The sequence below is a fragment of the Harpia harpyja genome, chromosome 16 (assembly GCF_026419915.1).
Source record: "Harpia harpyja isolate bHarHar1 chromosome 16, bHarHar1 primary haplotype, whole genome shotgun sequence".
In the NCBI taxonomy this organism is placed as follows: Eukaryota; Metazoa; Chordata; class Aves; order Accipitriformes; family Accipitridae; genus Harpia; species Harpia harpyja.
This window is the reverse complement of record NC_068955.1, coordinates 22,484,049-22,505,672: the sequence shown is the minus strand read 5'-3', so window position 1 is coordinate 22,505,672 and position 21,624 is coordinate 22,484,049. Positions and strand designations below refer to the sequence as shown.

The following is a 21,624-nucleotide window of genomic DNA, read 5'->3' as shown; positions in this document are numbered from 1 at the left end:
GGGTATGCTCAGATTTTAAATGAGAAACATTAAGTGTTTTCAAGCAAATAATAGAGTATTAAAAAAAATCTACAAGAGAAATCCTGGTAGTTTACACTTATTAGTAATATGAAAGACTAAGACCCTATGAAATTAGCCAATAGTTGAATGAAGACTCCAACCAGACATTCCTGTTTTGAATCCAAACAGAATCTTCATTTTCCACTGTACCATATTTCAGAGATTAATCAACCTGTCAGCTATTACATGGGGCCAGGCATCCTCTACACCCTAGTGAACTAATCAGAGATGACAGGAATAAAAGACAGTGAAATCCAAGATTTGTTTCTGACTATGTAACTTATAGTATATTTTCTCACCTCTTAACTGAAACACAAACAATAAGGGCTGGTTATAAAGTGTAAAACTTGTCGTTATGAAGTTCTTACATACTCATTTTTAAGAAAATAATTTTTATTCCACTATCAATCGTGACACTATATAGCATTACATTATAGTTTATTCAGTGTCACTCAGTATATGTGTTTTTCATTTCTATGGTATATAAAATACTAAAAAAATCAGAAAATTTATTTTGTGATGACCTCCTAATGATCCATAAAGGTTTACTATAAAGAGAGTAACAAAAAGCCATAAAGGAAGGCTTCCTATATGAAAGTTACTTTAGTTTACCCTAAAAATACCAATACCAACATCCTCACAAAAATTAGTACTCATCACATGTAAAACATCTCCTTATTCCACAACAGAATCTTACTAGTTAAGAACTGGAAAACATACTTACTTGAATTTCTTGTGGGATCCTTCAGTCTGTATATCAGCATGTATGCATTTGTGGAGCTGGTAGAGAAAAGAATAGTTGTCTGAATTTCTCAGATAGGAGGACAATAATTACTTCAAAAGTTGTTTGGTTTTTTTTTTTTCCCCATAAGGAGCTGTCATACATATCTTAGCAATACACCAACCAAGAAGAATTTTCAAAAACAAATATCATGTTATTTTAATGATCCGAAACAGCAGTTAGCATAGTTCTTACAACTATTTGAAGCATCTACTATTACTTTTAAGCTAACACGTTAAGCACATGTATCTTGGCCATTCATCTGATTACACTGAAACACCACCAGAAACAAAAGTAATATTACAGTACTACTAACCTAGCAAAAGCACTGGAATAATAGCCTCTGCTTCCAGAAGATCCACCATATGTTTTCTTAATATCTTCCTGAGTTATCTAACAGAAAATTAATTTAATGATTATTTGAGAAACTTGCACTAATCGAGATGCATTTATTCTCATTAGGAAAAATGGCATTACATAGTTAACACAATATTAATCATTCTAATTTTTTAAAAATATTTCTGCTTATTTGCTGACTGCAAAAAAACTGTTTCAAAGTGATCTGCCCCTTCTTTTTTAGAAGTAGGAACTTCTTAGAAAAACAATATCCAGGTTCTTGATTGCAATAATGTTTATGGATACATGTAACACCTGAAATGCATCAGCAGGACAGGTTTAACAGCGCAATCCGGGTTGTAATGGATCTACAAATACACTTCTCTAAGCAAAAAATATTCTTCACGTGTATAGAAGGCAAAATTCTAAATCCAGCCTGGTCTGTACATGAATAAAGGCTTCTTTATGAACCACCCCCCCTTCACCATCAAGAACACGCCTCCCCTGCAATGCTCAAAACCCCATACAGAAGTAAATAAACCATCCCTCCTAGAAGTCAGGTAAGCTAATGAGTGAAACATGTATATGGCAGGACATTAGGATAAGAAGATGAAACAAAGTAAATGCTTGAGATACCTGCACGTAAAACCAGCTTCATTATACGTCTGTGAAAAATGACACGCAAAATAGAAACTTATTGGTTCATCTACAAGTACACAAGATAAATAAAAATACTATTTTTACCTTGCTAACATGCTGATCATTAAAGCTGTACCACTGGTCATCACTAAAAGATTTTATACAGGCATAATAATGGCCACCAGCAGCACTTCCAGAATGAACCATAACAGAAAAGAGCTCATACAGTAAAGAACTCTGGGGAAAGAAGAAAAAGGTGTGATACATATGAAGTAAAGAAAAGGTAACCAAATGATCATTTTAAAAAATTTTTAAAACAATTACATGAACCCATATATATAAATAGTTGTACGTTACAAAACAGATTGGTATAACAGAAGCGCATCACTGCAACAGATACTGAACAAAATCAGAGGTCTGATATGCTAAACATTATACAACAGTATGTAATAATGGAAGTAAAGAGGAATCTCCCCTTCCGTTGGTGGTAAGAGAGAAAGAGAAAAGACTAAACAACTTAAGCAAAAAAAAATCATGGAAACATTTTTGAACTGGCTTAATGCATTACTGTTACTTCTTTTCTGTACAAGCTCTGTATTTGTGAATTCTTAGCTAGATAGGTATGAAACATATCTCCACACAAGAAACAAAAATAATGACTAACTTGCTTGTAGCTACAAAGTTTAGGCTTATTTGCTATCACCCTTCTCTGCATTCTTGAAGATTGCTTTTTGCCCCTTAATGTGTACTGCAAACCAGCAACACACCATTCAACACTTATCAGCACTCTACATTAATTTCTCTCACACCACTCCAAGTTTCCTGTCATAAACCTTTCTTTTCATAACTAAAAGGATGGAAATAAACGGTACTAAGGACATCCATTCAGTATTGTGTTTACATTAAAAAAAATAAGACTGAACAATACTGACTCACATAGGTGTTACAAGAATTAAATTTTTTTTAGATTATATAGAGGAAATGCTCTGTAAATTCTTAGCATGGACTGCATCCATTATTAAGATATCCAAACCAAAAAGCTAACAGCATGGCTTGACAGCTAGTTTGCCTAGAACAAGTAGTATGAGTTAATCGGCCAAAGCTACTGTCAATACTAGGACATGACGTTTGCATTACACATACATTACAATACTCTGTCCCTATTCCAGTCAAGTGACTATCTATTAATTGCTTTCTTTTTTCCAGCTAAGATTGACAGTATTTAGAACATTTATCAAAAAACCCTCTCAAATGGTTTAACATAAATGTAAACAGGGACAGATGCATACATTAAAATGCAAGTCAGCCTTTAAATATTTATGAAAGTAACAGTTGCAGCCAAACAGCTTCCTAACAAGTCTGAATAAAACCTATTGGCCAAACTTCAGGTGAGCTCACTGAATAACGACACATGAAGTACATACTGTAGACATTACCATAAAACTCAGAGGAGTTTTGATGAATTTTGTATTGGCAAGAAAACTCAGGTTTCTTGAAGATCTCTGCTAATCTTTATGTCCCATAGAAGGATGGCTGCTATCCTAGACTGACTGGCTGCTCAATTCCTTTATATTAACTCAAGATGACTGAAAGAATATTTAACATTTAGACCCATGGCCTCATCTATATGGCCATTTTTATAAGGACAAGAAACAGATGGCAGAGACTGATCAAAACTTTATAATCTTATCCTACTAAGCTGCAAGACACTTTTGCAGCCAAAGCCGGTAGGCCTCTGACAGTTGGCCTCAAAGAAAAAACACTGCTCACAAGACAAAACAGTCTTCAGTTTGATGGTCTGCTGCCAAAACAAGTTATCTAGGAGTTCTTAGTCTGACAAGCTGGGAAAACCTTTATTCTCAGGTGACCTTCAAAATCAGTTGCATGCTTTCCTTTGCTGTAGTATCAGTTTTTGGAATTTGAATAAAAACACACACTCCTACTCCCTCACCCCCAATATCAGAATTAATTATATTTTTATCATTTACATTTGTGGTGGGTTGACCCTGGCCAGCAACTAAGCACCCACCCAGTCAGTCACTCATTCCTCCCCTTGAGTGGGATGGTGGAAAGAATCAGAAGAGCAAAAGTGAGAAAAACTTGTCGTTGGAGATAATGACAGTTTAATAAGTGAAGGAAATAAGGAAAAAAAAAAAAAAAAAGCAATGATGCAAAGGCATTACTCACCACCTCCCAACCAGCAGACCAATGCCCACCCAGTGTCTGAGCAACAGCTACTTTGGAAAGCCCCCAGTTTTTACTTCTGAGCATAACATTACACAGCAACGAATATAGTACAGAATATCCCTCCGGTCAATTCAGGCCAGCCGTCCCAGCTACGTACCCCTTCCAGTCTCTTGCCCACCCCTAGCCCTGCTCATTACAGGGGCAGAATGAGAAACAGAGAAAGCCTTAGTACTGTGCAACACTATTCAGCAAGAGTTAACACACTGGTGTGCTATCAACACTGTTTTAGTCACAAATCCAAAACAGAGCACCATACAGGCTACTATGAAGAATACTAACTCCATCTCAATCAGACCCAGTACAACATCTTTTTTTAAACGTACCTTTTCACTGCCAGCTTTAGAAAGTCTTTCTGCTGCACTATTGCTTTCAAGGCAGATTCCTTCATCAACTCCATCGTCATTAGAAAAATCATTGCTCATCTGATCACTGTGACAACTGCCTTCATTTTCAGCTCCACTATCAGTGCAACTCTCAGTCTGAGGAGACTTCTTAAAAATAAAACACATACATACTAATATCATACAACATTTAAAGTTACACGGAACAAGAAATGACAATACGGTTGTGAAATTAAAAAATTCCAATCTGCAAAACAATGAAACTCCTCAAAAACCTAGAGACCTCTGCAATTCAGCATTGAGAACAGACTTATTTCTGTTAGTAACTGTCTTCAGTCCACGTCTTAGATCAGTATTTTCTCATCTCGTGTGCAACTGAGTGGCAATTACCTGGTTTCATACTTGACAGGATTATATCTGTTACTAGCCTATTCCATTCAATTAAATATCTGGAAGTCTAATATCAGATAACAAATCCTATTGTAACATGGGCCTGTTAATCAGAACTGATTTGACTGGAAATATTTTCATCCATAGTCAAAGATTTTTTTCCATTTCAACTCATTGGACAGAGTCAAGGTATTACAGTAAGACTGATCAGTGTTCTATTAGCTTAAAAGCTTGATGTCAACAACACTATGAATGCAGTTCGTTTAGTACAAGTCAGTATATCCATCTCTTACCTGATCCTCTTTCCTCTGGATAATTCTTTTGATTTTCTGACAGTTGTTAATTTTGTCTCAAGTTCTATTCTCCCAGATCAATCTTCATTCTCATTTAGCCCCCCCAGTAACACTTTGAGAGGTATCAAATTGCTTAAATGGCATACTTCATAAAACAAAGGTTTGTATAGAGTCAGAAAAGCCTCTCCATATGCACATCAATGCAGTATTTCTCTTATACCACTATGAACTAGCAAAGTGACATAATGTTTTCAGGAATGAAATTAGAGGAATAAATTTAGTCTTTAATGCAGAAGGCACATTAAATGCTTTTTGGCGAATGTAACTGCACAACATGAATTTTGGCCAAAACCAGAAGAGTTAAAAGCCAGGTGGAAGTGAAAAACAAAATTTTAAAAATCTAATTTCTACAGCATACACAACATTGTGAGTCAGAGGAAAGGAATTAATCATTAATGTTTTCTGGACTAACTTCAGTGTCCAGAGTTTCAAAACTTTACATCACCTCTTGTGACCAAAAGAGATTCAGACACAAGTCTAAAAAATATGTTTTATTTCAGATTTGCAGTATATGTAGAAGCCCTGAGAGTTCTGCTTTTAAATCACTCATGTGAAGATAGAAGAAATCAGGAACAGCTTTTTTACAGAAGCATGGAAACCCTACAGTGATTAGAGAATATGCTTCCTTTTCAGTATAGCAAAAATCCACATGGACAGATTTAAAAAGTTCAAATTAAAACACTGCCATGGCTAAAGAACATTTATGTAGATGAATAATGTTAAAATGGGTTTATTAGATGGACATTTTAATTAAGAAACTTTAACTTTCTTAAAGACTTTTCTCTGAAACTGAACACCTTACCTCATCTTCAACATCAATGAAGACACTCATGTCTAACTCCTCAGGAAAAGTCATACGATCATTGAGTTTAATTCTGTGCATAGTGGTATAATCAAAGTCAAATCTCTTCAGCTGTAATGTCAGCAGATATGGAAAGTGCAAGAACCGCAGACCCTAAATGAAGCAAAGACAAGATTATGCTACCATTGTCAGGATTTACCAAAAGCAATTTTCGCAAATGATTTGGACAGTCTTTACCTTCCTTGCATCACATTTCTTCTTACATCGTTCACAAAAATACTGATTGGGGCCATCAAGAATCTCAGGCTGAATGAAAGCATGCAGTGCTTCTTCCTAATAATAAAAAGATGGTACCTGATTTTTAAAGAATGTTTACTATGTAGGTATAAATCAGAATGATAAATTTACAATGAGACTGCAAACGCATACAATTATTTCAATTAAAACTACAACCAAAATTTGATTGACATAAACTTTGATACAGACACAGTCAGGAAAATATGAAGAGAAACCAACCTCTCTACCCAGCCCAAGGTTAAATAGTCAAACCACAATTACTGCTAACTATATTTCATTCAGTGTTTGATGAATCCAAATTGTCTTTGTTTTAATAAACATATGAAATAAAATGACATTGACTCCTGTTAGCTCGCACACCACATTTAGTCATGTCTGTTGAGTCAACTGCTGTGAAAACGAGCTTATTTTCTAACCCTGCTTTGGCCCTGTTCTCCCAGAATTCTGAGATGATTGTTCTGCATTTCAAGAGGAGTTTTTCCCAACAGCTACCATCCAATAATTATGGGGGGGTGGGAGGGAAGTGGCAGGAAAAAATGTTACTCAGTTCCTCAGCGCCCTGCCTGAAGACCACCTTAGTCCCATTCTACAAAAGGGACCTGGAAAACTACATTTGAAGATATTATTTCTAAGTGAAAGGTGGGGAAAGGACCAAGGGAGAGTATTTGAGATTCACTCCCAAAGGAGTGAGAATCAGATATGGCCATCTTCTATAAAGACAGAACTAGCTTCCTAGCATAAACCTTATGAGGCACATGACCAATAACTGCACTTTTGTCCTCTGACAGCTGCCTAAAAGTTCTGTCACTAATGCTTAAATCCAGGAGTTTAATGATTTCTACTTTGCTCCCCTCTACAGCAAACAGTATTCAAAATACAACCAAACTGTCCTCCCCCTAACATAATTTGCAACAACGATGTTGCATATAAGTTATATATACTTGAGAACAAACTTGTTCAAACAAAATTGACTAAGAATATTGAGATGGGTTCAGTGAAGAATTTTACCCAGAGATTTTAAAAGTTAAAACCTTTAACCCAGTCAGCTTGGAAGCCAATAGGCTCTGGGTTTCTGAACTCCAAGTGGAACCCGTTAGTTCTCTGTTCACCTATGGAGGTGAAAACAAATACAACTTGCATATTTAGACATTCAGTTTAAAGCAAAGATGATCAACAGAAACAATGTTTTTAAAATCATTATCTCTTACGAAGGACTGTAGCTGTTCCCTGAAGTCTGAATAAGTAAGAAGGGGCTTAACTGGGCAGAGTAAACTCACCAATTTTAACATGGCTGGCACAGAACTTAAGATTACTATCTACATCATGTTGTTTGATAAGTCACACTTTGGGAGGAAATCAAGGATATGCCAAATTCTCCAAAAAGCCTCCAATTCTCCCCTTCTCCCTTCTTTCTTTCTGAGAACTCAGGGAAGCAGCAAGAACAGTAATATAACAAATGTTTTACAACAGCTCTGTTGCTGTTGTAGGAGAAAGGACTTTTTCAAAAGGACTGTATTCCGGGTGACAACTACTCACAAACGAAAAATGTGCCAAACTCAATGGAACAACTGTACATTGAAGGCAGTCATCTCACTTTACCATTTTTGGATCCAGCTGGAAAAGCCTTTGAACAGCCCTGAAATCACAGCTCTTAGGCAGAGATACTCTCTAGACATGTGAAAACATTTTAGAGTCTAAATTGAACTGCTGTCTACATATGTACTTCCTAAACGCTGCAGAGGCTGAGTTGCTTTTTACTCAAGGTCAACAAATAGCTAATGTTTAGTATGATTATGCACTGAAATGTGAGGAATCTTATTCTAAAATGTAAGAAAGACAACTAAGCAAGTTATAACCCTGCTTAAAAAGAAAGGGGAAGAAACAGATTACTGCATTTTCACTATTCTGTGAACTAGTTAAGGAATATTCAGAACTATTTAAATGAAAGAAAAAAGTTAATAACCACAGAAACCATGAGATGTAGAAAACATCACATAATGACCATTCATTCATAATGAACTACCTCTTATAAATCAAATGCCAGTTATGACAATAAAAATATATTTCAAGTGTAAGAAAAAAATTTGCAATTCATGCATCAACATGAATATGAATGAATGGGAATATACGAATGATGGGACATAAATGGTTATGTAATGCTTACACAGACTCACATGATGTGCAATTTAACAAGGAAACATACTATAAATTTTTACATATGGACAAAAGTAATGATCCTTCAGACCCCCCAAAACTGAATGAAGTAGTATTACATTACTCTTGCAGTTTCACTGCTTACCACACATAGCAAGCTATGCTTTGAAAAACCTGATTAAAACTCTTGAAAACTCCAGTATTTTTGAGCTATATGAATTTCCATGTATTTTTCAACCCTTGTATAAGGAACATCACTGTTCCTCAGGGTTACTCATTTGTGTCTCCTGCAGTTTCCTCCTATATAATCTTTACACCAAAGTTAATTCTGCTGATAGGGCATTTCTTAATACAATTCCTATTCTAATGCAGTTCACCATTTTCTACTCTGACAGTTTACTCAGCAAAACCAGTGATAAAGCTTCTACGCTGCGCAACCTATCACATGACATCTCCCATTTTCATGCAACTCTACTTTTAGAACAAATGTTACCTTTGAAGTTATCTTCAAAGAGGTAACTATTATGTAGCCTTAGAGCTACCATGCATTTCCAACATTCCCAACACACACTTCAAAATATACCATATATGACCAAGCAATAGGATTAGTATGACAAAGGCTATTTCAACTTTTTTTATAGTTCACAAAATCAAAAGAACAATATAGGCTGAGACTTCTGGAGATCATCTGATCCTAACTCCCTGCTCAAAGCAGGTCCAACTTAAAGCACATTGTTCAGGGCCTTGTCCAGCCAAGTTCTGAGAATATCCAGTTTTTAATATTCTGATTATGAGATTTATAACACTTAGCATACTAAAATGCCATAACAAACAGTTCAAACTAATTATTTTCTGGCAAAAGATACACACTTCGGACACACTCTTCACAAAAATGCATTATGATATAGTCAGTAGTTTGACAGGTATCTTACTGCAAGCATTTGTAAATGTGTAAATTTGCAAAACCTGTGAGCAGGAGTAGTAAAACCTTTATGAAAAGTTACACAATAAATAGCAAAAGGCAAAACTGTTCTTGGAGAAAACTAGAAACTAACTGCCATCTCAGATTTTCAGAGCTCATCTAGTTTTCCCATGTCCAAAGAATATGCTCAACTAAAAATACAAGACCTTGTTGTTACCAATGTAGCTCAAAAAAAGTAAATATCAAATCATCCATATTCTGCCTTCGACAGTTTTAGTTTGGCAATGACACCACAAAATAAGTTCACACAGAAGTCCAAATTAATTTCTGCCCAAAAATGGTCTACTTGTATGCATACTTACACCCTCAAAAGAAAAACTAACATACAAAAGATGGTGGAAACTAACAACACTTAACAAAGCAGAACTGTACATGCTACATCTCCAGAATACCTGTATTATTACTAGCCTTTTGGTATTACAAAGCAATTTCCACTGTTTTCTAAGTAACATAATTTCAGCATTCCAGCTAGATCCCCATTGCATCCACTCTTCTCTCAGCTGTTCTTCATCTTGCAAAATTTTTAAGTTTAGCTTATGTCTAATGCTGTTATCAGGCATCTATACAAAAGATACCAGTACCTACAAAAATCAGTATGTGAATTGCTGCTCCTGTTTACCTCCTTGAAATAAGCTATATATTTTTATGTCTATATTTCTACTGACCTCAAGAAAGACTGATTCAGGTTTTTTTAAACCATATTCTTGAACAATGCAGATAGTATAAGTACTTTTTCAGAAACTATCTTGAGATACATACTGACAAGATCTCAGTGCCCCAGAGTGCCCTAATGAGTTTGCAGCTATGTAGTCTTATTACATGAACTTGGAGGATGGAGTGGGGAATCAGAAAAAATACTTCAAAATGCAAACCTTAAAAACATACTGAAGAATTTCAGAATTAGTTCATATTAGGAAATAAAGCAAGCACAACATTATCCTTCCAGTTCTTCAATATTCCCATGTATTTAGAAGTAATACATATATATTTATAGCTAAATGCAACATTTCAGGTATCTATGTTTTTTTGGTAGTACACAATGTCGAACAGTGGGATAATACACTTTATGCGGCATTCTACAGATTAACCTTACTTAAAGCTCATACATCCATTCTCTCGTATTAGAAAGTAATGGAAAATCACTTACCTCTAACTAGAGTTCTTTGAAGGTAGTATCCTCCTTAGATCCCCTATCTTGGGTTGTGTCGCCTGCTGCAAGTTCCCTCAGGAGCTGACTAGCAAGGTCTAAAAAGTTTTACATTCCCTTCTATAAGCCCTATTAGCGCATGTGTGAAGTTTTTGTTCTCTCTCTCATACCCTTTTACCTACACCTACTAAATCACCACCATCTATGGATCAATGGAGGATACTACCTTCAGAGAATTCCATTTAGAAACAGGCGATTTTTCCCTTCTCCAAAAGCAAGTATCCTCCATATCTCCCCACTGTTGAAGACTACAAAACTAAAAATTACATCTGCTATAGATAATACAAATGCAGGGAGGAGAATCAACTGAATATAATCAGAATATGAATTAAAAAAGCTCAAAAATTGAAGCATCAATACAAATTGCAACCATGTAACTCTGTGTAACAAAAATCTTAAAACTATTTTCCTCAATGTTGTAAACCCAGTAAATGCCGATTTACAGGAGAAATATCAAATACTACTGAAAGTAATGTGATATTTAAGTTCTTAATTGTTCAAGCTTTCTGTGTTTTTACAAATATACAAAGTCTTTTTTTTTTAGCATTCCACTATAGACTTCTCTACTAACAAAGAAAAAAATGTCAATTTGAGACACATGTACAATGCATTGTTAAATGCAGAATACAACTACATGAACTGAATAGTTTTCATTACTTTATTCAATAATGAGATTTTTCCGATCTATTAAAAATTACAAAAAAAAATTTTGGTTTAGGCAATATTTCTAGAAATTAGTTTTGAAAGGTGAAAAGGGAAGCCATCTACATAAAATATCAATCTGTATCAATACAGCATCAATTAGCTGGATAGTTCTAAAATATTTTAATGTGATCCTAAAAAGAATTCAAAGGACTTTACGAACTTGAATCCTTTATGTGAGATCAATGTCCCTCATATCTTTACTACTTCTCAAGATTGGTATTTAAAGTTTTAAAGTATGAAGTGCTTTAAACCTACACTGCAGTTTCACCTAATTCTAACAACTCTCCTCTTAACAGAATTACTGTTAAGAATCGCAGACTATTGGTGCTTAAAAAATATTGCCAGCATACTAAATACAAAAGGAATATATATAATATATAATCCTGGTAAGCCAATTACACAACCAGTGTTTGTTTAAAACAACCTTTACTGAAAGACTTGATTTATTCTTACTCTTTCTTTCTCACAACTTCATCCATAATAAAAGTATTTTAAGCCACAACAGTGGAATTTCACCGTTTGTAATCACTTCTTTTCAGGGGGGTGGAAAAAAAAAAAAAACCAAAGAAACTTCCACACATTTACTAAGCAATATATATGCTTGCCAACATCAGTAATGCTGGAGCAAAAGTGACCAAGAACACTGATGTACAATAGGATTTTTTACTATCATTAAATCGCTTGTTAAAAGCATATGGTATTTTAGAAGTGAACTTTAAGAAGCACAGCAACAACATGGCAATTAAACTAAAAATTTTAAGTCAAAGTTCCATTCTTTCACTAAGATTTTCAACAATGCTATGAAAATTTAGCAATGTGCCAATAAAGAGAACAACCCAAATATAACTCAGTGATCTCATAAAAATATCTCGAGTAAATGCTGAAGATTTTATCAGGAAGAAAATAATTGATTACTGCAGCCCTAAGGCAATAAAGTTGCATTTCCCCTCCCCTTATACATGCACCAGTAGGACTCATTGAAGGGCAAAAGAAAAAAAAACAAAACAAAAAATAAACCAAAAAGCCAAAAAAAATCTTCTAGAACTTGCTAGCTGGTTCACTGCACAAAGACGAACACCCCAAGATGGAGTATCTAGGATGATACTTACCATGTAACAAATTATACCACTGTCGCATTATGTATTCTATGTGTGTATGGATGCACTATTAGTCAGCATAATAGTACACACCACGCTAGCAAATGCCTGGTTGGAGCCATATGGCCGGATGACCAAAGGAATATCCAGGTAAGTGTCGATTCTCCAGCCTTCATAGCCACATTCTAGACATCTTACATAGTCCTTCAGTTTGCCTTGGTACAGCTGATTTATAAGATCGGCCTGAAACAAACAGATATTCAACAGAACTTTAAACACATTTCCTTTCTTTAGTTTTACAAGAAAATGTCTTTTTTTAATTAAGTCCTAATTGCATAGCTACACATTCAGAATACCATTCCCCAGCAGGACATCCAACTCTTGATTTCTTGTTTTCCCCTGCCCCACCACTGCACAAAACACATATCAAATGAGCTTCTCAAACCATGATATAGAAACTTCACAGTGTACTTCAGAGCCATGTCTCAAGAGTGACTACAAAACTACAAAAATTGAAGTTTATGTTTTAAAAACAAGCCTGATCTTGCAGACATTGTTAATAGATTGATACTGCAAGTCCTTCCCTGTGTGTCCAGAGGTAGATGCAGAAAGATAAAGGAAGTACTTGCCAATCTTACAAATCTGAAAATTGGCCTACAAGTTAGCTGCTTATCAGAACGTAGCATGTGTTACGAATATATTCCTAACTTTGTCTTACATTAGAAGAGTGGCCTTCAGCTTCAAGAGCCTGCAACATAGCCTAATAAATACTGACAGTAAGGAAGCTATCACAGGAGTTACAGTCACTTTCTGTGCTTCAAATAAAGACTAAGTATCCAGAGTTCAGAATATTCCATTTTTAATTGGGGGACAAAAACATAAGCAGCACACTCTTAAAAGTCGTACGTTATAGTAGCTTAACCATTGCATCAAACAATAAAAATGGCAACTATTGCAAACTGTCAATAACCTGGTATTTAAAATTCAGTTAACATTTTTCACAATCATCCTTAAAAAAAAACCAACAAAACCCCACAACAATACCACACCGCTGAACGAAGAAAGTTTTTATACACTTACCTGTTCTGTTTGCTTCCATTTCTGCTCCAAAGCATCAAACATGACTCTGCAAAGCTCCTGTACGTCATGTTGTTGCCATGCTATTGGAAATTAAAATTAATGTTAATTAATACAAGAGATGTTATTAGCCCCAATACTAACTGTAGCCTCAGAATACTTCCTAGAAAGCTACTGATTTGTTCAAGTCTGTCTCTATTATTTACTACACTATTCACTACTGGGCCAGTGTTCAATTCCACCAGCAGCTGCCTCTCAAGTTAAGTTAGAAAAATAAGCAGCCAGCTTGCTCACAATGTTTATGCATAAACAAGAATTGCGTACATAAGCAAGAATATGTAAAAATACCCCAGAAATGCTAATATGCACTGTTATAAAATAAACAGGTTCTGACTTATTTCCCACTTTGCACTGATTCTCTAAAACTCAATTTTCAACTCCTTATCATCATGTGATTACTCCACGGAAAAATGAGCAGGTTATCGGGCAAAATTACACTATACAAGTGTCAGGAAGACAAAAAACAGTGTTTGATTTTATGAAATTATCCATATTATTTTCTACTTAAGTGGAATTTGTGCATTTCACATTTGTGATTCAAAACACATGCAAGTTTCTCATAAACAGCTACTTCTTTAGAAACAATTAACAACTGTAATGATCGCTTAATTACAAAAATATAATGCTTTTTAACAGCCTAAAATTCAAACATTTCTTTAAAAATCAAACACACACCACAAAGTATTTATTTAGGCTATTTTGTTTCCATTGAAACAAAGTGGATTCTAATAATTATTTTTAATTATTCCAGTATTTTTCCCCTATCGACAGCAGTTTAGGCCCCTAAGAGGCAGCTTCTGAAGCAAATCACACAAGCTTAATAGCTCCATTATTACCCTCACTACTATCCCATCCAAAACTCCGTGTAACATCTGTTGTTTCAATTGCTCTTTTTTTGCTGGTCTGCAGTAAAACAAACAGTCTTTGAAGCTGGTAGGGGATACTCGTCACAGGATCCTCTTCAGATTCTTCAAATTCCCATCTATTCACAAGACAAGATATTTGACAATTAAAAATGCTTTGAAAACATTACTCAAAAAGGCATTTAAATCAGCATTTATTACATTTCAAGAGGTCTGCCAGATTAGAAAGGTTAACTGAAGCTCTGCTTCTTGGGAAAAAGTCAAATGAAATTGCTTTCCATTTCTGCAGTAAACAACAATACAATTCTTTAAATGTACAAATCCAACACAAAATCATTTTGAAGCCATTCACTGCACAAATACAGACATGAACTGCACTTAGTATCAAACTTAATTTCAATTTTGATGTTTTCGAGATGGAGCAAATTCTTTAAAAAGCTTGCCCATGCCACAACCAATAACATATTACTTTACTAACTATTTTACTAAAAATCTGAAGCTTTTAAGCAGATATAATTTATAAGTCTATGCAGCTTGACTTCAAATATGCTTTTCAGTATCCAAACAAGGAAATTTTGACAGGAGAAATTCAAAAGGGTCTCCTACCAATATATACCAGCACAAATTCAAGAACAGGTTTTTATTCCATATACTCACTTATATAATGCATTTCTAAATTCAGGAGTCATGAAAAGTGTTTGTAGAAGGCTGTTCAAGTAGCAAGTCATTGCTTGATTTACTAGCCCCACATAACCTAAAAATACAATAATGAAATGGAAATAATGGAAAAATATGGGAAAAGACTTTCAGAGTTAAAACATTTGACAAGAAACAAACATTATCACAGAACTGTTATGAACTGCATCCATCTGTTGTCATTTATTGTTATTTACACTACAAAAATTGACGGAATATTACAATTGCTCATTTCTGAGAGCAATAGAAAGTAATAGTTTGCACAACAGCAATAATTTCCCTGAATGACCCAAAGCTATTTTAGTGACCATGAATTATGTTTCACAATAACAACCAACATTTAATGCTGAATACTGCACCAATGGGGACACAGGTAACTTTAAATATTTTAATAGTAGATTTAAATATTTTACAGAAGAACTAGAATTTGTTAAGAAACAGCTGTGTACTAGCTTACTTATTGCCTGATGTCAACTAAAAATATCAGAGTTATAATGTAAATATAAATTGTATCTGCATTGGTTTGTACTATCATTTCAGAACAATAAATTAAAAAAAAAAAAAAATCTCTAAAGTGCCCACACATGTATCTTCTAAAGCCTTCTCCCATAATAACCAATTAAAACAGGTACTAAAAATCAGTGTAATTTTTACTAGCTGGAAAGGGAATTATTTACTTATATTCATTTTAATGTAATTTTAAGATTTTCTCCAAAATACACAATATTAACAACAGCTGATAAGTAAGCAGCATATACGGAAGCATAGTGTAATAAAGAAATTAAATATGCCTATTTATACTCTGAAGCTCTTTGTAAGTATTAAAAAAAATAAATCTCAGTTCCATACTAGTAATGAAAAGGCAGCTACTCCATGCAAAACACAAGCATTTTCTGCGAAGAGACTGAGTTAGAACATGAGTATTTTATTTATTACTCTACTCCATACAGATCATCTTTTCACAGTTATATTAAATGAAGAAAGGTATGTGGCAGATAAACCTTCTCTCTCAAAAAAGTCTTGAGCATGCTTGAATTGGTGTAATATAAATGTCATCTTTGTCTCTGCTCAACAAATGTAGTATCAGGAGTTTGCCTCATCACTGAGCTGTAACTTGCCATCTCCTCCTGCCCCCCTGCGCAGCAAAGGCACCCAGACAGCCTCCTGGGATCTGCCCTAGCACTTGCCTGCAAGGCTGAGCTGCACTTCCCTTCCAAAGGGAGTCTCCGCTTGCTGGTGGGGAACCAGGCAGCGGAGGATGAACCTCTTGGGGAATCATGGTGCAGGCAAAGAAACTGCAACCAGGGGCTACAGTAGGAAGACTGCAGTTAACGCACGAACTGCAGAGATTTGGCAACAGCCCCTCTATAAGAGGGTATGGAGTACTCATTAAGCTGTGAGTAAACACACAGCTTGTGTGAATCCTTTTTGGTAATACAATCCTGACTACTCAACTAGGGACACAGCAGCAGATTAATACTGAAAAGGAGGGCCCCTGATAGAGTTTGAATTGCACTGTCCCAAGTAAGAAAAGATTGGGGTACAGCTCTTCGGTTCCCAAAAGTGATACGAGAATATTCTAGAAAACATGATGGAAAATGCAGTAGCAATGTGGAGTTTTTTTTAAATAAATTGCAATTTATTTAAAAAAAATCTTGAAGTACTGCTATTTGAAAATATGCTAAAATAATTACAAATTAGCATTGCCTTTACAAGAGAGAACAATATACCTGTCTCCGATTTGCTCAGGACTGATGAATAAGAATAGCTCTGACTGACGTAGTCATTGGTACAGCCAACAGAGCCTTCTCTTGGAAGAGGGCCTATAAATCTGTCTTGCGCACTGTCATCTGTTGTACCTGACTCCTCCTGAAAACATGAACACACTGATTTTATGCAAAATTTAGACAACAAGTTTTTACCGAAGTACCTACAAGTTTACTTCTTTCTCTTGTGGCTAAGTATTTAAAAAAAAAGGAAAAAAAAAAATCAATTGTGCTAAGCATATCACACAAATTTTACAAAATTGCAGATATACAGTTGCTTGTGTAACTTTAATTCTGCCCTCCAAATCCTCGACCCCTTGAGAAATCATTCCTTGCATTAGTGGAAGCAAATGCCCTTTAGAATACTGTATAATCCAATACAGTACTATAACGCATACAACAAAGAAGTTTGCAATTTAGTATCTCCTATGTCTCAAGTTTTCTGCACTGAAATACAGAATGAGATTTTTTTCAGATATAAAAATTACAGTTAAATATTATTTCAGAATCACCCTCAAATTCTGATCTTGTGCACAACTATTTAGACATGGGGTTTTTTTTTCCACTTTTCAGGTAATTAAGTCCACAACAAAGGCTAAGTAGGTCAGTATTATGCTGACATGAGAGCAGAGTAATACATCTTAATGTATCACTAGTCTATCCAATCCCTGATTTAAATAAACTGCAGCTGTGTTTATCTTTCACCGCATCACATATTTGAGAAACAGGAAATTTCAAATATTTTGTCAGTGTTGCTAGAAGTAACTGTCTGCCACAACAACTCTTCTTATATATATATATTTTTTCTTTTCTTAAAGCTAAATTTGGAAGCAGGTAACTGCTGTTGATACAAGACTGCCATTTCTGACAATCCTGTCAGAGTGGCCTAATATTGCTTTCAAACACCCAGAGAAAAAGAATTAGGTATATGATTAAACCTATATTGTTAAGACTTATCTCTAAACATGTCAAAGATTAATTAATTATATAACCTTAGAAAATTACTCACAGCAAAACATTACATAAATATTTGACAAGCATGAATAAAAAGTGACAGCAAATCATTACTAATGGAATTGGTCCTACTCAGGAGAAACCTAGAAGTGTAAAACAGTATTCCAAAAGTCTGTTGAGAAGGTTCCTGAAGAAGCTTATTGTATGAAATATACAGCCCAATTTTATTTCATTTTCTGCTCTCACAAAAGCAATACATGGAACGTACATCTCTCTCCCCCAACACTATAGCTTATGTAGCTGAGTGAAGATTTCACTTACCGGCATTGTATGAGGCTGCTCACCATCTCTGTCTGTCAAATGCAGAAAGTTCTTCTTCCCTGGCTCAAAACCAGCATCGAGAATAGTTTTGTCACTGTTCTGATCTATTGGAGTCTGCTAAAAAAAAAACAAAACAAACAAACCAAAAAACAAAAAACAAAACCACCACTTTTTTTTTAAAAAACAGATCTATACACAATTAACAGAGTCCATCCAAGTACATTGCTTGAAGTAGCATCTGATACACTAAGATGAAATGAAAATAAATAATTATCCAGTATAAACAAAACATACTCATCATTAATACTGAAAGAACTTGGGAACAGTTTAAGAAACAGTGTAAATTAAGTATTACTGTACAGTTTAATCCTTAGAAGTTGGTTAATCTATTCAGGAGTTGAGACACTGGTCTACAAGTTTCTTGCAGAACTTCCAACCATCTAGTGTCCTATACAGCTTGCATATACTTTTTTTTTTAAGAAAAAAAAAAATTCAGCAAGCATAAACATGACCTGAAATAAAATAACATCTATTTCTTAAGGAATCTTATGAAGTTTTCTAGATGCATCTATAGAAATCATATTAACTAAAACCAACACTGATTTACAATAAAGCACAGAAGCAATATTAATCATAATTTTTTGTATGTAATAAACTCAAATAGGTATAAGAAACATGAAAGTCACTACACAACATGCTTCAGTTGAGAAGAAAACATTTCTCAAACAAGACCACAGGAAACAGAGGAGATGAATTATCATGGGTATTATTATTAAAAATACATACTGATAATGAAAACTAGCATTACATCTGAATGATCATAATCGTTTCTTTTGTTTAATGATTAAATACATGTATCAAGAGCACATTCTCAGACTAAAATGTAGATATAATACAAAATAAACGCAGCCAAATCAAAATACTGGTGTCAGTCTGCTTTGGTGCGCCTACTACAAATTTTTACAGGAATTAAATGAGTACTACACAATACAGATAGCACTTTTCTATAATGTGAAGATTTAAATGTTTGCTATCAAGAGGAAATGAAAAGCACTTTTGCCATACCGTATCAGTTACATTATCTCCATTTCCCCACATTAAATCAAAAGTTCCATTCACGTAGCCCACTTTTGAAGCCACATCTTCAAACAGCCTTTTAAGTGGTGTGGAAGCTGGCAGGTTCAAGGTAACACGCTCATTCACTGTCTTGGAATTTGTGGTATCTTGTATTATACACAGCACCCTGGGTTCCTCAGCAGCACTTTCCACCTGAAATGACAGCAGGCAACAACTCATGAGTAAAGTTAAGAACATTTTGGAGTTTAACTGAAAAGTCAAAACAAGACTTCACCAATAAAATGTAGTACACTTTTACAACCTAAGGATCCTAAACCTGGACTTTATTTTTGAAAGCAGGCATAAGAAAATTAAGAACCTTCCAGTTTTGGAAAACACATGTAAAAACAAGCTTCATTTTTGTAGAACAAGAAGGAATTTGTATGGGTGGATCACAGTGTAGAGAGATAAACTGCTCAAGTTCTGCACAGAATTTCAGCCAGCAAGCAGGTAGAAGACTGCTTCAAATCAGGAACAGACTTTCAAATCATCACTTCAAACTCATATTTTGTTTCAACATGATCATAAATCCTGCTGAGGTAGAAGTATACCTTTTGTGATTTTTAGGAATGCAACCCAGAAGATCTGCAAGCTTCCGAATAATCTTGGAAGCTAACCATTAAATAAAAAGTTTCATAACAAAGCTACCAACTTTCTTCCACTAAATCCACTGCTGCATAAGAAATTCTTCTGCCTGAACAGAGTAAGAAAATTAACACTGCCAAATGGCTACTAGACAAAGAGATTTTAAACAGCAACTTCAATAAATCTGAAATCAGAAAAGTAACTATCTTGAATGAAAGTGCAGTGGAATAGTGATAAAATTTTACGGACCCAGGTAAGCCAGGAAAATGGCATTTTCCCAACAACTTTCCAACACTGAAAACCCAGGAAGTCAAAGATCTAAGCACAATGAATTAATTCTCTCAGTTATCCAAAGTTGTAGAACAATAAGGAATAACTGGTATTTATATACAGGTCACACAAGAAAGCATCAGGTCAGTAAAAGGAATAATTAGTGCCCAAGGACTCAGCCTTTTCAACTTGTAACACACAGAAAGCATTAGTAATGCATGTCAGAGCACCCACATCTTAGTCCATGGCTAAAGGGTACATCATTTAAAAAGGCAAAAAGATACATGCAGTGCTATCACAATTTTCAGTAGATAAAAACCATTAATAAATAGCAAGAACTGTGTTAACACTAAAACTGTCAGCCATGTCATAAGCATCTTCTAGAGAAGAACTACTAAGAAGATCTAAACAACTTCAGCATCCCTTGTATTTCTACACAACCAGCCTCGCAACACAGATGACCACCAAAGTGGTATAGGCCCTTATGAGAGCTCTTATGTGACCAAATCTTTTAAAAAGGAACAGAAACATTTTAGCTGATGCTGCATCCCTTCATTTTGCAAAACTTCAAGATCAGCTGACAGTCTTCACGCAACTATAAAATAAAATGTTAGCTGACTGCAGCATCTACTCCTATCATCAGAAAAAAAGTTGTCAGAAGGGCAAATAAACCTCCCCCCGCACCCCAATCTGTATTATGTTAGTTTGCTTTAGACTGTGATTTTTCTTAAGACTTTAAAGTCCAATTTCTCTAATTTTATCCAATCTAATGTCCTGTGTGGAAATCTTCATTAACTGCATGCTCAAAAAGATTCAAGGCACCACTTCCAGCAAATCTGCAACACTTCGTCTTCATACATTTAATCTTTACTGGAGAATTTTAGGTTTATGAACTACTTTCCATGAAAACAGACAAAACTATTCCGGAAATATTAACCACACATTAAGAGGAAAACACAATTTAGAGGTCAAATTAATTTTGACATTATATCCTCACTCATCCACAGCACCCACAGACACACAGAGCTGTACTTGAATAGACGAAAATTAAATTTCACCAGCTGATTACTTCTCCTGTGTTCTTTCCTTTAAATTTCCCAGCACAGCTTCGTTCTTCAATTTTTTTTTTTTTTTTTTTGCTAAACAAGCACGCAATTTGTCTCTTTCACTGTGTGGTTACAAAAGATTATATGAAGCTCGTTCAGTGGTTTACTTTCTTGATTTTTCTTGGAGAAGATGAGCAGCAGCTAAACCCCAACAAACTCATAAGATCAACCTACACTTAGGACCCAGATTCCCCAGCAATGGTAGAGGCTTGCTCTGGGTGAAAGCCCACCTTCCTCTGTAGAACAGTGCAGAGAGGTTAAGAGGCATTTGCTACTATTCATACAGTTTCACCTAGGAAAAAATAAGTTAACTCAGATTTAATGATTCCCAAAGTAATTCTGTACTGATCCTACAACTTGATCTGCTACTGTATATAAGCACGTCAGGAATAGAAGTTCTCCACTGAAGACTCAATTCC

General features: G+C 35.0%; 1 protein-coding gene across 5 annotated transcripts in view; it reads right to left on the bottom strand.

The window, feature by feature from the left end:
* The window catches only part of USP47 (ubiquitin specific peptidase 47), a 58,921-nt gene that overhangs the window by 22,543 nt on the left and 14,754 nt on the right, over positions 1-21,624 (bottom strand). For 2 of the 5 annotated variants that reach the window (XM_052811816.1, XM_052811819.1), the window contains 13 exons: positions 19,194-19,397; positions 18,129-18,245; positions 16,818-16,956; positions 15,049-15,145; positions 14,365-14,510; positions 13,472-13,551; positions 12,485-12,634; positions 6,187-6,282; positions 5,950-6,102; positions 4,387-4,554; positions 1,922-2,053; positions 1,158-1,234; positions 785-840 (listed from right to left, as the gene is read on the bottom strand). In XM_052811816.1, the coding sequence (XP_052667776.1) occupies positions 785-840; positions 1,158-1,234; positions 1,922-2,053; positions 4,387-4,554; positions 5,950-6,102; positions 6,187-6,282; positions 12,485-12,634; positions 13,472-13,551; positions 14,365-14,510; positions 15,049-15,145; positions 16,818-16,956; positions 18,129-18,245; positions 19,194-19,397 (1,615 nt within the window). The remainder of the gene's footprint in view (positions 1-784; positions 841-1,157; positions 1,235-1,921; positions 2,054-4,386; positions 4,555-5,949; positions 6,103-6,186; positions 6,283-12,484; positions 12,635-13,471; positions 13,552-14,364; positions 14,511-15,048; positions 15,146-16,817; positions 16,957-18,128; positions 18,246-19,193; positions 19,398-21,624) is intronic. The other 3 variants (XM_052811817.1, XM_052811821.1, XM_052811818.1) reach the window with 2 other exon arrangements.